The sequence below is a fragment of the Scomber scombrus genome, chromosome 5, assembly GCF_963691925.1.
Source record: "Scomber scombrus chromosome 5, fScoSco1.1, whole genome shotgun sequence".
NCBI classification, from domain to species: domain Eukaryota; kingdom Metazoa; phylum Chordata; class Actinopteri; order Scombriformes; family Scombridae; genus Scomber; species Scomber scombrus.
Window position 1 is genome coordinate 14,944,716 of NC_084974.1, and position 15,672 is coordinate 14,960,387.

The following is a 15,672-nucleotide window of genomic DNA, read 5'->3' on the forward strand; positions in this document are numbered from 1 at the left end:
TCAAATTTTAAACATTTTTATTAATGTGGTTCAATATAAGCAGGACACATTGATGCACAGACAATTTTTAATAAGAGGAATTCAGTCAAAGAAAAATAAAGTGAATTACATCTCATATCTACATGGAAAGCTTAAAATGGATTGTTTACATATTAAACTCAAACACAATGAAATTTAGGAAATCTAACTTAGTTTGAAAGGAAAAACCTACCCTTGAATACTTTCACACAGTTATTCCAGGACTTGGGAGTAAAGAGCTGAGGGTGGTGCTGCTGTGTTTCTCTGTGGACGACTGAAGCTACTGTTACTGTGGATTTGTTGTTCTTTTGTAACTGTGAATTTCTTGACTGTGTGTCGTTTATTAAAACAATGCGTGGATTTATCATGTAGTTCTTACAAAAACGAAAACCTGAAATCAACCATTGAGCACTAATTTTAATTTGATGGCTGGAAAACATTTTCTCAATCTCAACTCAAGCTGTGTTGATAGAGATATGTATGTGACGCCATGTTAGCCAGGTGCAGAAGGTACAATACCACTTTGATTTTGATAATAATTTTGGTGTCAAAGTATTTTAGGGGGTATCTTTCCCTCAGTCGACAGTTGTCTAATCCTGGGATCACTCTCAGCAATTTACAGTCTTCAAAAAAATGCTAAAACTAGTGCTAACTATAAATAGTTATATACAATCATCTTTGTACAAAATTATATAAACTAAATTAGGAGAAAGGAAGCTGATATTTAAACTGACTGTCAAGATTACATAGAGGACTCCCATCTTGAGAAAGCTTAGGAGCAACTAGTACTACTAAAGCAAGTTAATTGAATTGAACTGAAGTGTGTTAAGTGGAGGGCCACATGTTAGCCTCCACGATGCTGTCTAGATGCAACAAAAAAAATCTCTCCTTTATTAAACTTTGCTGGATTAAGCTCCCCTTTCGTGGTTATCCTGTATTATTATCATACACCAAGAGATGTACTATCTTTTTCATGTTGCCTTGGCCTTACTGAGAGGAAAGTTCAGCCTAAAAGACCTTCAGACACCACTCTTTGGATCATGCCTTCCAGAGTAACACAAACAAAAAAAAATCATTTGTTAAGCTGACAATGACTTTCCATCATCTCTGGTTGGTGAAAGGATAACAGCTTGAGGCGGACACTCAAATTTCAGGGCAGAAAAACTCTACCTCTTTGACAGGGAGACGTAAAAGTCTTACATCTCATCTAAACCATAATCCTCCTCAGGGAAGTCTCCCACAATCACATACAGGGGCTTCACAAATGCACCATATTTGTTCTCACATTCAAAATATCGCTTCCCGTCAACACTGTGGAGACATAATTTTAAAAAAGAAGGAAAAAAAGACAGAGTCAAATGCAAAAACATCAAATTTATTTACTATGATCGGCGAAGACATGATGGTACTCTTACCTGCCATCGTGTTTTCCCATCGGCTCATCGTACTTCACACCCACCCAATAGCCTGGCTTGAAATCTGCTGTACCTGTAAATCAACATGAGAGCAACACTCATTACACCAGCTGCTATTGTTATTGTTGTCAGCTCAGTTATGAACCTGACTCTGCTTTTATGTTTGGAACTGGCAATAACAAGAGAAGACACAATTGTAAATTTGTCATTTCTAGTGTATTCAATTTCAATTATTAACGGTAAGCAAGATTGTGTATTTTTAACCAGTTTACTGCGTGTTATATGTTACTAATATGACATAGATTTTAGTAATCAAAAGCTATTAGCAAAAATGATCTAAAGCACCTTTTAAGTTTAGTAAGAAATTAGAGGGTGGTAATTTGTATTTTCTCTCACTGAAAAAAATGAACAACCATGTATTACTTGAAGTCTGTAAGTTTTATATACATTAAGACAGTTTTTGTTGTTTTTTTGGCTCTGACTTCCAGCAAACTGTATCTGAAATTACACAATGACTGTGACCCTGTTTAAACCTGGCATTAACATGCGTCTCAGGTGATCTGAACACAAGTGGGCAGCGCTAAATACAAGTGTAAATGACTGCCAAAACACATTTTGATCCGATCACATAAACCACCTGCTGAGGTACTCTGGGATGCATCTGACCAGATATCTTTTGTAGTGTAAACGCTCATGTGTCCCACAGCAAGGGAACAACAGATAAATGTAAAAGCGTTTGTTTTGGTGAACGGCTGAAAGAATGGAGACGAGCACAGATAAACTTGTTGGAGTAGATTTATCTGAACAGTTGGAATAACCCATATATGTATATTAGTTCTTGAAAAAATTTTCTTCTCTCTTTAGCCTGAACTAAAAACAAATGTGATGCTTGTCTGGCTGACGTACTAACTGTGAGCTTGGTCCTCTGACCTTCTAGCAGAAGAAATGTAGGCAGCAACATAATCTGGACACAAGTGGTCAGCTCGACACACATAATAGAGACAGATGTGAACAACAACGTATCTCTGATGTCCACTTATGACCGGATCACCCAGGATGCGTGTTAATGCCAGGTATAAACAGGGTTAACTTTAAGACTGAAATCGAGGCTGTGTATATCCACATCTGAAAGAATATGTAGGCTTTTCTAGGCCTTTCATACACCGTTCTTTGATCTTCATGTTAACAACAACAAAAGTCTGCGAAAAGAGAAGAACTATTGAAGCAGGAAGTTCAGCAGTTATTTCTTGTCCCCTAAAACTCAGGGGACTATGGATAAAAAGGGCCAAATTCCTTCTGTGTAATGGGTTTTCATCACCATAAAGTACAAAAGGCTGCTCTGTTGGGGAGAAAATCCTCAGTAGCAGAAGATTTACACCAAATAAAGTAAACCAGATAAGCTTTAGCCACACTTACCAACATACATGACTGTGCCAACCTTTGTGGGCTGCCCAGCGACCTGCACTTGGCATCGGCTGCCAACCGAAATGGCATCAGCAGCAACCTTCTGTTCCTCCTCCCGGGCAGCAATCTCAGCTTTCTTCTTGGCCACTTCTTCTTCGTTGAAACGACCGACGCGATGTTTCTTCATGAATGACCTTGCTGAATCTGAGGGAAAGACAGTTGGATAGTACTAAACAAAGTATGGTCTAAAACAGACTGTAAATGCCACTGAGGCTCTTTCGTCAAATAAGGTCAAATATTTACTTTTGCAAAATGGTGTGAACTCAGGCCTGATTATCTTAAATGTTGTATTCATTGTGTAGCTATAATGTTAAACTTTACAGCTGCAGTAGCTCCATATGGTCATAAAAATGAAGAAATATGTCTTAGAGGTAATGTTATGAGATATTAATTGGAAGCACACTGTACCTGTTTTCTTTTCATACGCATCATCTGAGAGTTCAAACTTCTCCACTTTGGAAACATCAGTAAACTCCCCCATCTTGCCTCCACTTTGATCAATAACCTATGTAAAAAATTAGATACAGGACAAGAGAGAGACAGATTCTTTTTATAAAAGGAAGAAAAGAGTAGTTATGTTTTATAAAATAAGCACACATCCTTAAAACTTGAAACAAGCACGGCCAGTTTTTGTGGTGTGGGTAAAATATTCTTCAAATGTTTACCTGCAAACTTCAAATCAATGACAAGTTCACAAAGAAACATGTAAAATCCCCAAAAGATCTATCTCTAATTATCTTATTTCAGGCAAATACCTTTTAACCTTAGTTTCTTGGAAGCAATACTAAACCATACAGTAGGACTGGGTATCGTTTAAAAAATTACAATATCAATACCAATCAAAGTACCCTTAAAGTGAAACTGATACCAACTGAGAACTTCATTCGATATCCATCACACATTTCGTGCACTTGCTTTTATCCCGCTTAACAGGCGTGTAGTGTAGTCACATTTTACAGCATTTAGGTGGCATCTTGGCTGCTGAACTGCTAAGCACTCAAATTCAATTTCACCGTGACTTCACCACCACAGACAGGTAGTAGCTGCTGTGGCAGTTGGCCAATCATGTTGCAGTAAATAGATGAACGCTTGTGTTAATAGGCTTTGAGCAAGTCCTTTCAAATAGTCATATTTTCTAGCTCTGGGTGCAAAAAGGATCGATTGTTGGTATCGTTTGACAGGAGACATTTCAATACAACTTGGTATCGATCTATTTCAGTCAATATCTTTTAAGGTATCGACTGAAATAAATCGATACCAGCCCTACCGCACAGCTATGTACATACATGTATTCTGCAGTCATCGTCCACAGGATATGAACCCAGCAAAGCTTCATTGTCATCCATCTTCTGCAGGAACTTGTCATTTACGCCGAACAACTCCAGGTCCATGACGGAGGGAGATGCACCTATAACCATCTCCAGTTTCCCCTATACACAGTACAAACAAATAAGCAGCTATTACAATGAGTATTAATTAATTTTAAGCCATTGATAGTATGCCTCAATACCGATATTGCCACAATATCGTATTAGGATGAGTACTGGTGAGTTCACAAAATATTTACAGTGACTTTTGATAAATAGTCATCATTAATGTGGATATAATGACTAAGTAGGTAAAGGCAAATAATAAAACAGCTAGAACAGTCTGGTATATTCAGAAAATGATATCCCTTTACTGTAAGGCAGCCAAGAAGACAACACTTGTGCCATATCACGATATTATGATATCCAAAGTATAAGTCTCATATCATAATATTGATATAATATTGATACATTATTGAAATGTATGTGTAGGTTAAGTTAGTGAAAAACCAGCAATAAAGTCAGCTTGTGCATATTTATGTAACATGTATATTGGATGGTGCACTGTATAACAAACTGAGACTCACCTTCAGATCTGCGATGGTAATCCCTCTGTTGAACCTGCGCTGCACCTCAAAGGAGGAGATGGTGCTGGTGAGGCGCACATTCACAGTGGGGTTGGTAATTACTGTCACTCCACTGTCCATTTTTCCACACTGTTTTTTGACAGTTTCTGATCACTGAAACAGAGGAGCAGACAATGTGACACATTTTCCAATGAAACTGACACACAAACACAGCTAACAAACAACAGGGTTCCCACACATTTTTACCAATGAATTTTCCAAACTTTTCCATAACTATTCCATAATATTTTACCACATTTCCATGATTTAACTTAAGTAGTTTAACAAAGGTAGGTAGGAAGATTTTGCAATTACATCCAAATCATGTATTAGAAGATATTAAAAAGCTAAATATAGAAATTAATGATCTATTCATTAATATTAAATGAATCTACTGATTTTCCATGTTCATGCACCTCATGCAGTCTGTCTTATATCTGTTATCTTTTATATCAGAGCAGGCTAACCCTAATTCAGAACTTTTCCAAACCATTCCCAGGCCTGGAAAACCTGTAACTTTTCCAGGAATTTCATGACCGTGGGAACCCTGAAACAAATACTGTCCCGTTTAAAGTGTTCCTAATATTTACCGAGAAAGAAAAGCTAAGTAAAACTCTGATTCAAGCTTGATTCCTTGCAACGCAGTACAGATAAAGTGCCTGTAATGACCTGCAGAAACGAGCACAATGCCTGCTCCTTAATACAGAAGTATCTTGTTTGCTATGTCTGTTTTTTACATTAGCAAAGCATCCTACAGTACTGAAATTAAATGTTACTTATGTGTAGGACCATCTTTCTCTCTCAGGTTAACTCTATTTATCAAGGATGATCGTTTAAGTTTAATTTTAGCTGCTGTTTGTGTTGCTAGCCTGCAGAAACAATCACGTTGGCTACCACAAAAAGGTTGCCATAGTTACTTACAAGTACGTTTATTTTCCCTCGATGGTAGTTAGAAACACTGTGAAAACTGCCGTCCGAATCTGTATCACGATTTTAACGCCGGGCCACTGATAAATACATGAACATTACGTTATGTTTATGTTAAAAATAAAATGGTGCAACAAGCCTCGCTGCGTGGTTGTGTCTGAAGACTGTAAGCTCTTCCTGCTACGCCCAGTTCTAGTACCTTCTACTCACCCTTCAACCTGGAAATCACCAATCACATCGAGGAGCAAAGGGGTTTAGCCAATGACGTTGCGAAACGAAATAAAGGGGCGGGAACATCAGTAGATTGACACGAGTAGTAACCAATCCTCAAACAAGATTAAAAAAACGACCGCTTAGGTGACCACACGATGGCGCTATCCTTCAATCTAAAACCACAGATAATCTTAAAACTTTATCTCTTTAATTTAATTTTACTTTTCATCTGTCTTTTTAATCTAGTTTTACTTCATTCCCTTATTCTCTCTTATTTTATATTTATCTATTTTTTTCTCGTGCGTGCATTGGTCACATTTTTGTCTTATAATTTGTTTTAATTCTCGTCTTTTCTATTCCGTTTCTTTTATGTTGTCACTTGTTCTGTCTTATTATCTGCTTGTCGATCAGCTGTAAAGCACTTTGAACTACACTAGCCCGTATGAAAGGTGCTATATACATAAAGCTTGATTGATTTATTGATTGATTGATTGATGGACCACAGCTCAACAGGGAAACGATGTCTGAGGAAACACAAAGAGGGAGTTTGATGCCAAAAAGAGTAAAGTAAATGTGGCAGATATCCACTTGATATGACTCAAACTCAGACTTCTGAAGCCTCATATAAGCTTCAACTAAACTTTTAAATGTATTTTTGCACAAAATGACTGTGTGGACAAACTGTAAATTTAGCCTCCATCACTTACATTAAAAGCACATTTGAAGGGGACCTTTTAAAAGCCAGTATAAGAGGGGAAAGGTTATAGCAAGGAAAACCTCTGTCAGTGTTCATATGGACAGCTGCCTTGAAAATTGTGAACTTATCCTTTAATGTACTGAAAAACATGCAGGTTTATTGTGTGTTAAGGATATACAATCACATTGCTGTAACTGAAAGCAATTTGAGACTAAAATCTGTTTGATTTGTCAGTTGTGAATCCTCCATTAGTAAATTCCCAGAAATTATTTTTAATTTTGTCCTGCTGCAGTTTGATAGAATAAAATTAAGATATTAGAAAGCTGTCTAAAAACAAACCTAATATTTTATCATGGACTTCCTATAGTAAACCATAGTCTTCCTCAAGCATAGAGAGCAGACTAGAGCATGTATGGGCAGAAAAGAGAAGATCAAAGACAGTGGTGAGCTACAACCAAGCACCAGACAGGAGGGGGGCTGAAACAAGGCTACAGCCCGACAGCCAAGATGACATTCTTATGGTTGTTGATGGAGATGGAGGTCTACAAACCTGCCTGGCCTCGTTCACACCTCGTCTGCCGGTCACACTCTTGAATGTGTGGTATGCATATGCTGTATCATATCATAAAGAAAAAGGTCATATCTGTCTAATGCACAGTTTATCATGTCTGAGGTTCAGTTTAAAGACTTCTCATTAAAATGTAACTTTTCAGTTTATATCTTTATAACAGAGGGGGAAAATCAAGATAAGTAATTAATTTTCTGAACTTGTCCTGAGACCTTTATCTGAAAAACAATAAGCATCTCATTTTTGGTTTCATTCAGTGTAGACTTTACTTAGGCGTGTTAATCCCTTGGCAGCCTAAATGCACAAAATAATGTGCACAATGCTCTTCTAATAAACACAGTACCTCTCTGTTGCATTAAGCATGCCTCCAGTGCAAATTAGTGTTGACTTAATTATATTTACTGAGAGTAATTGCATTGCAGAAGCAATGCCTGTCCTCAAATTCTAGCATGGATCATCAGAGTTAAAACTAATCCCTGCTATGAAATGTAAACAGTTTTACAGTCAAAATTAACAGTCTGAGACTTAACATGCTATCAGATCACCATCAGCAAACGTTGTGCACTGTGGTTTATATTTTACAAGAATCTAGTGATATACCATAAAAAAGGAATCAATATATGTGTTGTAGTTGGTGCAGTTATATTTTCAAAATAATAATGTGTTATTGTTTTTTGATTTTTGGTGTTGTTGTTTTGTTTTGTTTTTTACCTATAATAACAATCTCCTATAGGAACAAAGACATAGCAGTCTTATCAATAGCTTTGCAAAAGATGCAAGCAAATAAGAAAGGCTGGAACAGCAAAATATAGAGTAAATAACATTAAGAGTTTACATTGAATGTAAACTCTTTGTAAATTGTACTTTTGCAAAAACAAGGGTCAAACTTAGCAGTTGGATGAAGGTTCATGATTTGAAACTTAAATAGTGTGTGAAGTGATTTTACCCAAAAGCAAATCAGCAAACTCTACTTTACTTTGGTAGTGCTAATGAATTATTTAGCACAAGAATATAGAGAAAAAAATGGTGAAAGACTTTTTCAGACAAACATTTGAGTACATTTTAACAACTGACATGCATTTCTTATTTGTGACAAATTAATGAATCTCAAAATTATAATTACAAATTGAAACAACAAAATTGAGTTGAATTAAGAAATATAGCTGAATGGAGATTACAAATTCCCCAGTAAAGTAAAAGAGTTCAAAATAGTGCCATTATGGGTTAGTGTGAAAATCCCAGAGACTTTCCAAAATGTGATATATACTGTGTTATACTTTCCTATTATTATAAACATCTAAAAATCATCAAACATACATGTTACATACATATGTTATGTATTATTTTCAGGTGTATTTCTCTAATTTTGTTTGTGATGAAGAATGTAAATTGAACAAGCGGGGTGTGAACTATATATCACTGCTTTTCAGAGGAACACTTTTTTTAAATTGGGGGGTTATTTTTTGTGTGATCGTTGAGTTTGATGGTAAAAGCAAGAATAGTAGGGAGATAACTTTATTAAAGTGATATATTGACGGATAACCCTCATGCATAATCATACATCAATAATAACCTAATTTTACGCCTGATCCATGATCTTGGGAACAAGCATATGGAATCAAATAAATAATAGTATACAATATACTGAGCTTTGTGAAATGGTTTGTGAATGTGTAATAAAGTTCTGCAGCTGTAGCAATTTTTGCATAAAATTTGCATGTGTAAAAAAGTTTTGTAGTTGAAGGAAATGTGTGTAGGTGAAACCTCACTGTTCAAAATATTCTTGCTCACATTTGAATAACATTTCTACAGAAACATTTACATTTTTACACATGTGCAAATTATATCTGTATGCACGAAATTGTACACACATGCACAACATATTTCTACAGCTACAATTACATTTTTATAAATGTGCAAATTTTATGTGTGCACAAAACTTTTTCACACATGCACAAAATACTGCTACATCTGCAAAACTTTATTAAATTATAATTATTATTCACAAACCATTTCACAAGCTCAACATATTTATGACCCTTGTTTAATTCTATACTGCAAAAATATTTTTGACCCATATTTGATTCCATACCATATAAACCATGCACAGTTAAAGTGTGTAGAATGAGAGTTATTATCCTTGTATTGTAGAGACATTTTCTGATATTGGTGCACAGTGTCTATCTCACAGTAGTTGGAAGTAACTTTTGACAAAGAGACTAAATGAGGTTGGTAAAAAAAAAAAAAAGGGGGCGTAGCTGCTGGTAGTCTGCAGGCACATTCGTGGTTTGGTCGGTTGGCTGAGAATGGGAGGGAGGGAGAGAGAGAGGGGAGGAGGAGGAACTACTGGAGGAAAAAAAAGTTAAAGTAAAAATGGCTTCCTTGTCTTTGGAGTCTACAGAACAATCTGAGAACAGCCCAGAGGAACCAGCGGCATCAGAATACAAAGACGAGAAAGATCCGCTGCAAGATTCCGAACAATTACTCCAAAGTTTCCAGAAGTCGGCTCTGAGTTTTTCCACTGACCAAGTATCATGTCTGTGCGAGGCCCTTCTGCAGGCGGGCAATGTGGATCGCCTGTGGAGGTTTCTATCCACCATACCTCCTTCGTCCGAGCTGCTACGTGGCAACGAGACCCTGCTGAAGGCCCAGGCTCTGGTGGCTTTCCACAGGGAGGAATTCAAGGAGCTGTACGCCATCCTGGACAGCCACGACTTCCATTCGTCTAACCACGGGTTCCTGCAGGACCTGTACCTGAAAGCCCGCTACAAGGAGGCGGAGAGGTCCCGGGGCCGCAGCCTGGGCGCCGTGGACAAGTACCGGCTCAGGAAGAAGTTCCCCTTACCCAAAACCATCTGGGACGGAGAGGAGACTGTGTACTGCTTCAAAGAGAAGTCCCGCAACGCGCTGAAGGAGTGCTACAAGAGCAACAGGTACCCGACTCCGGACGAGAAGAAAAACCTGGCCAAAGTCACCGGACTGTCCCTCACACAGGTCAGCAACTGGTTCAAGAACCGTAGGCAGAGGGACAGGACCCCGTCCGGGACCCTGAGCAAGAGGCAAGGCACCCCAACACAAACCCTGCACACATATTTCACACATTACACTGATTTCTAGCTCAGCTTTGATCAAATCCATAAGTTAGAGTGAAATCAAACGCTGCTTTAGAGTTTAATTTGTTTATTTGAGAGCAGATTGTTTCTTTATGTTGTGTTTCATGACAACAGTAACAATGACTTATCCGTGACACTGAAACCTTAGTGCTAAACAAAGCACTACAGGCCTGAACAGCCCACAGAAACAAGTGTGCACACTCTGCACCTCAAATGAACTGACCTAACAAAAACAAAGTGCTGCATCCACTGAGAATAAGGACAGAGGAGCTGACTTCTGACAGCAGTGAAGCCACACAGGTCTGAGACCAAGAGCATGTTGCTTTGTTATGAAATGTGAGATCTAGGCCCCCACCATCATGTTTCCTGAAACCCTGCACCGCTGCATGGGCCCTGCAGAGCCGGGCTAGTCGAGGTTAAAGACTTATAGCAGGGAAGGTGAAGATGGGTGGAGGGATTCAAAAAACTCCTTAATTGTTTTCACACAGACTGAAATCACATCATGCAAAGGGGGAGAGGGAGGATTGTGAGGAGATAAGAAGGAGCAGAGCAGTTTTATCTTATCAGACTTGAGGCTTTATGGTGGTCTGGCAGACGGTCAATCTTTATGGACGACCAGGCAGCTGTACTTCCTAACACACAACAGGCCAAAAACAGTTCCTAGGAATTAGATCCAGTTTTGTGATCCTGTCTGGACAGAGAGAGTTTCAGACTGATAAACTGCAGAATGCGGTTGTTGAAGAGAGCCAGAAAAGGAACGAGAAGGGTTAATAATAAATCTGATCGGTTGATATCTTTGCAAGCATACCACAAGTTAACCACTGAATAATCTACTCAACACACTGGTGGACAAACACAGACAGCTTTTATCATAATTTGAGTTTACTCATGCAAAAATATGTCATTGGTAGAGTACTTTCCCCAGATTTGCATTTGAAATAGTTTCTTTTGAAACATTTACTTAGCCTGTTTTTAAACTTTCATTAGTATTAAAATAGATAGTTGGCTCTAATTATAGATGTTATTATTATAAAAGTAACTTCTGCAAATGTATTACCACACCAATTACTTCAGTCATCTTCTTGAATTGCCTAGAAACATTTATTTACCCATTAACAATGCAAAATTGTCAGAGTTGGTCAAAAGACAAATCTTCATTAGCAGTCCCTTGACAGATGTTACAAAGTTCCCATAAAACAAATCATAAAAATAATAACATTTATAAAAACAGTTATTACAGTTCTTGAAATACTTCCTGAAAACTAAAAACAACTTGACTTCCTTTTATAGTTCAGTATTGTTTTCATTTTGTTGCATTGTATGACAAAATGAAACATAATATTGCATAAGTGGAGCTAAAGTAAAAAATTGTTGATGTCAAATCTTGTGTCCAAAACAACAAATTTATATTAATTGTCTTCGTTTATAATAACAAAAAATTAAAAAAAATAAAATAAAAAAAAAGACTATGGCTGCAACTAACAGTTATTTTTATTATCGATTAACCTGTTGATTATTTTCTCGATTCCTTGTAGTTTGGCTTATGTATAAATGGTGAAAAATAGTGGTCAGTGTGTCCTAAAGCCCAAAATGACGTCCTCAAATGTCTTTTGTCCCAAGCAACGGTCCACTACCCAAAGATATAGTTTATTGTCATAGAAGACTTAATAAAGCAGAAAATATTCCCATTTAAGAAACTGGAATCAGAGAATTTGGCCTTTATTCTTTAAAAAAGGACTCAAAACAACTAAAAGATTATCAACATCTATCGTTGCAGCTCTAATAAAGTCCTTTGACTGAAAATCAAACGAATACTGAAACTGGTTTTTATTTACAATTCTGTTGCGGTTTATTTGTGCAAAGTTAACCTCAAAGACAATACGTAGCTTGTGTTTATGTTTAAGTATGTTCAATTTAAGCACTGAGGATGATTTATTCTTGTGCCCAACCCTCAAAACCCCCTCAAAAACGACACACATCTGCCTTTTATTTGAATCCTTTATTGTTCTTCTGTTTCAGTGAATCTGATGGAAACCACAGCACTGAGGATGAGGCGAGCATGATGGACGACACCCCTGACAAACCGGACGAGACTGTCGGCTCCACAGCCTCCATCATCTCTCTCTCTGCAGTCCCCTGCAGCACAGGAGGCCAGCTCATCCTCAATGGCTCCAGCGGCTTCCTCACAGCCTCGCAACCATTACTACTCAATGGAAATTCCCTGATTTCCAGTACTGGAGCTGGTGTCATAATCAACGGGCTAAGCTTGGGCGATTGTCAGACAGTCACACTGAGTCCTGTTCCCAACTCTCCTTTGATACTGAACGGGGCTCAGGTTATAACCAAACCAAGTATCAGTGTGCATCAGCAGCAGCAGCAAGCCGTTTCTATGGCCGAGCAGGAGGTTTCAGCCATGGAGGCCAAACCGCACAGTCTTCCAGCAGTTGTTCTTAGCACGAACACCACACCAGTCTCAAACCCTCCATCAATCATCTCTCTTCCTATGCAAACAAAGACAGACGGTGGCAACGCTCTGGATTTCATCACTGTCCCCGAAGAAATGGTGACCAAATCAGAAGGCAGCAGCCAGACAATGTCTTCGTCTTCGTCATCTTTATCCCCCTCTTCACCCACTCTGTCCTCCCCATCCAGCCTCCCTTCATTGGTCTTAACTCAAAACACCCAACGCCAGGACTCCCTCACACTCCCAGGCCCTATGGCGTCAGCAGGCATGGTCATCTCCAGCCCCGCCATGTCTCTTTCCAGTCAGCAAGGCGAGTATGTTGTCTTTGCCACTGCTGGCTCCCAGTTAACCCCATCTAGCACTGTGGTTTCCTCCAGCCACGCCACCCCTCAGGTCTTCTCCCTGCCCCAGGTTGTGCCTTCCATCCAGGGTATACCAGTGTCCCAGCTTGTTCAGCACTCTTCAGGACCCCACCTTTCCCAGTGCCCCCAGTTGGTCCCAGTATCCCCTCTCACTTCGTCACATCTTCCGTTCCAAAACCCCCAGACAATGAACACAGTTGACAGACTGGCACAACAGCAGCAGGATGCTTCAACCACGCTGGCTGAAGGTGCCACAACCATAGTATCTATCTCACAGCCTCCCAGTAATCAACTCCCACAGCGAGTGACTCACCAAATGGGAGAACACACCATAAACCCCACACCCAGCAAAATCCAGGGACCGCAAGTTATTTCCATCTCTTCCCCAACTCAAGTGGTCCCAGTCCCGCAGGGCAAAGGCGCCACACCAGCACAGTTAGTCCCCCTCTCTATGCCTCAGCTGGTTCCAGTCTCCTCCATCCAACCTTCCTCCACCATCTCTTTCCCCCAAGTGGTACCTGCCAGTCCTTCTCTCTCCATCCCCTCTGCAGGAGTGCCCCTACAGATCCTGACTCAAGCTCCTGCAGCCGGAGGGGTCACACAGGGTCCTCTCAGGATAAACCAGCTGAGGCCCATTCAGAGCGTGGGTCCCCCGACTAGTGTAGCCCCTGGTGTGCAGCTGCTCAACTCTGGGATCATTCAGCTCCCTTCTGCCTCTCCAGGTACACTGAACTCATTATTTTGCAAATGTACAAACTTTATGCCTCGATGTTTATTTAATGATGCATGTTTTTCAGTCTTTATCTGTTGATTTAATGTTTTATACCGTAGGCACATGATACTATTTTTCAAAAGCAATCTAAACACAAATATTTAATTACATGGATTAGCTGATGTAGAGGTGGCTGAAATAGCACACACTGAAAAAGAAAGTCTTTAGGGCTGCAACACCAGATAATCAGTATACCAATTATTTTCTAGATTGTGTATGTGGTCTATCAAATTTTAATACGTCAATATAATGAAAAATGCCCTAGGTGATTTTGTCTTTGCTTCAGTTTACTATCACGTCACAGCTAATCACCACAACTGAGACGCTGTAATTTTTGTCTAAAATATTTGAAATGATAAATCAATAATGAAAAATATTCCCTAATTAATTTGTTTTTCAGTTGATTCTTAACCTAATAATTTCAACTCTACAGTAACATGAATATGTGCCGTTTAGATAATAGGCTATCCTACCTGTAACATTAATCATGAAAGAAGCTTTTCCTTAAAAACTACTGTAAAACACTTGGTTCAGTCATAAAACAATGGAGCAGCTTTCACTGTGGAAAGGCAAGGAAATTAACAGGTTGTTGGTGTAGAATAAAATGATCCTCATACCATCAGTTTTCAAATAAAACAACCACAATATCAAGACATACAATATCTTAATAAATGCCTGTTTGACATCTGTAAAATAATTTGGTCTAGCTATCAAGTATGTTGTGTTACACAGTCTTGATATCCATAAATGTATCTCTTATCTCTGCTGTAGGGAACCTTCTCCTGGGTGGGAGTCCCTATCTGAGCGTCCAGCAAGGGAAGCTGATTCTGACCATCCCAGCAGGCATTCAACTCACCAGTTTGCCTCTGAAACCAGTCCAAGAGCCGTCACCCATCTTGGCCAATGGAGTGAGTCCCGTCCTCACCCCCTCCACCATTCCTGTAGCCTCCCAGCCGTCAACCACCTCAAGCCAAACCCCCATCGGCCTCACAACATCCCCCCTGAACTTCATCAACTCGTCTCCACCGTACTGTGCAGCAGAGACTGTGATTTCAATCAGCCAGACCCCTGCCATCCCCTCCCCTAATCAACTAGACCATTCAGTCACCCCCACAACGCCGAACACTCTCACCCCAGAAAGCATGCTTACCCTTAGCCCCATGTACAGCGGAGTGATGCCCAACACCCAGCTGTCCCAGCCAGCCTGGAGCCCCGTGCCCCTCTCCACCTCGGCTAGTCTAACTCTGTTTGATGTCCGTGGGAAGGGGGACCTACCTGTAGATCCAGCTTTGTTAGGCCTACCTGGAGGAGAGTCGCTGCTTTTGGGAAGCCCCTCTCCAGAACAGGATGTGGAAGCCAGCTCGCCACTAGGGAATCCAGAGGAGATGGATGGGGACTCTAAGATTCTGACTCAGCTCCAGTCTGTCCCTGTGGATGATGAGCTGGGCTTGTAGACTGTTTACTTTGCCACCTGGCAACCCCACGTCACTAAAAACAATGAAACATACAGTAGATGAAAGACTGCGCTGTTGTTTTGTTAGTGAGCTAAAAGATTTTATATCACACTGTCAATCCTCTATGACCGACATGTCTTTTGCAGTATGTTTAGGTTCTGACGTGTAGAACAATGATGCTCTCTCAGTAAGGTCTGATACCATCATGGCCTTAGCTGGCACTTTTAAAATGAATCCTTAGGTGCTCTATTTCCCATGGATGGTCATGGTTA

The 15,672-nt window shown here is 39.5% G+C and overlaps 2 protein-coding genes across 2 annotated transcripts; one reads left to right on the forward strand and one right to left on the reverse strand.

The window, feature by feature from the left end:
• On the reverse strand, positions 1-5,926 carry tbcb (tubulin folding cofactor B). The gene is made up of 7 exons (XM_062418939.1): positions 5,752-5,926; positions 4,792-4,944; positions 4,184-4,327; positions 3,306-3,402; positions 2,850-3,041; positions 1,434-1,506; positions 1-1,329 (listed from the first exon to the last, which is right to left on the reverse strand). Exons 2-7 carry the CDS (start codon positions 4,909-4,911, stop codon positions 1,215-1,217), a joined length of 741 nt encoding a protein of 246 aa, XP_062274923.1. The 5' UTR covers positions 4,912-4,944; positions 5,752-5,926; the 3' UTR covers positions 1-1,214.
• A 3,671-nt stretch (positions 5,927-9,597) lies between these two features.
• On the forward strand, positions 9,598-15,672 carry six5 (SIX homeobox 5). The gene is made up of 3 exons (XM_062418940.1): positions 9,598-10,294; positions 12,368-13,896; positions 14,718-15,672. Exons 1-3 carry the CDS (start codon positions 9,609-9,611, stop codon positions 15,398-15,400), a joined length of 2,898 nt encoding a protein of 965 aa, XP_062274924.1. The 5' UTR covers positions 9,598-9,608; the 3' UTR covers positions 15,401-15,672.

What these genes read in the sequence shown, in the direction of transcription:
- six5 (XM_062418940.1), top strand. Translation starts at nt 9,609, where the DNA reads ATGGCTTCCTTGTCTTTGGAGTCTACAGAACAATCTGAGAACAGCCCA. An exon ending in TCCGGGACCCTGAGCAAGAG is followed by an intron (nt 10,295 to 12,367) that starts GCAAGGCACCCC and finishes CTTCTGTTTCAG; the next exon opens with TGAATCTGATGGAAACCACA. An exon ending in GCTCCCTTCTGCCTCTCCAG is followed by an intron (nt 13,897 to 14,717) that starts GTACACTGAACT and finishes TCTCTGCTGTAG; the next exon opens with GGAACCTTCTCCTGGGTGGG.
- tbcb (XM_062418939.1), bottom strand. Translation starts at nt 4,911, where the DNA reads ATGGACAGTGGAGTGACAGTAATTACCAACCCCACTGTGAATGTGCGC. An exon ending in TGGCACAGTCATGTATGTTG is followed by an intron (nt 1,507 to 2,849) that starts GTAAGTGTGGCT and finishes GTTGATTTACAG; the next exon opens with GTACAGCAGATTTCAAGCCA. An exon ending in ATGGGAAAACACGATGGCAG is followed by an intron (nt 1,330 to 1,433) that starts GTAAGAGTACCA and finishes ATGTCTCCACAG; the next exon opens with TGTTGACGGGAAGCGATATT.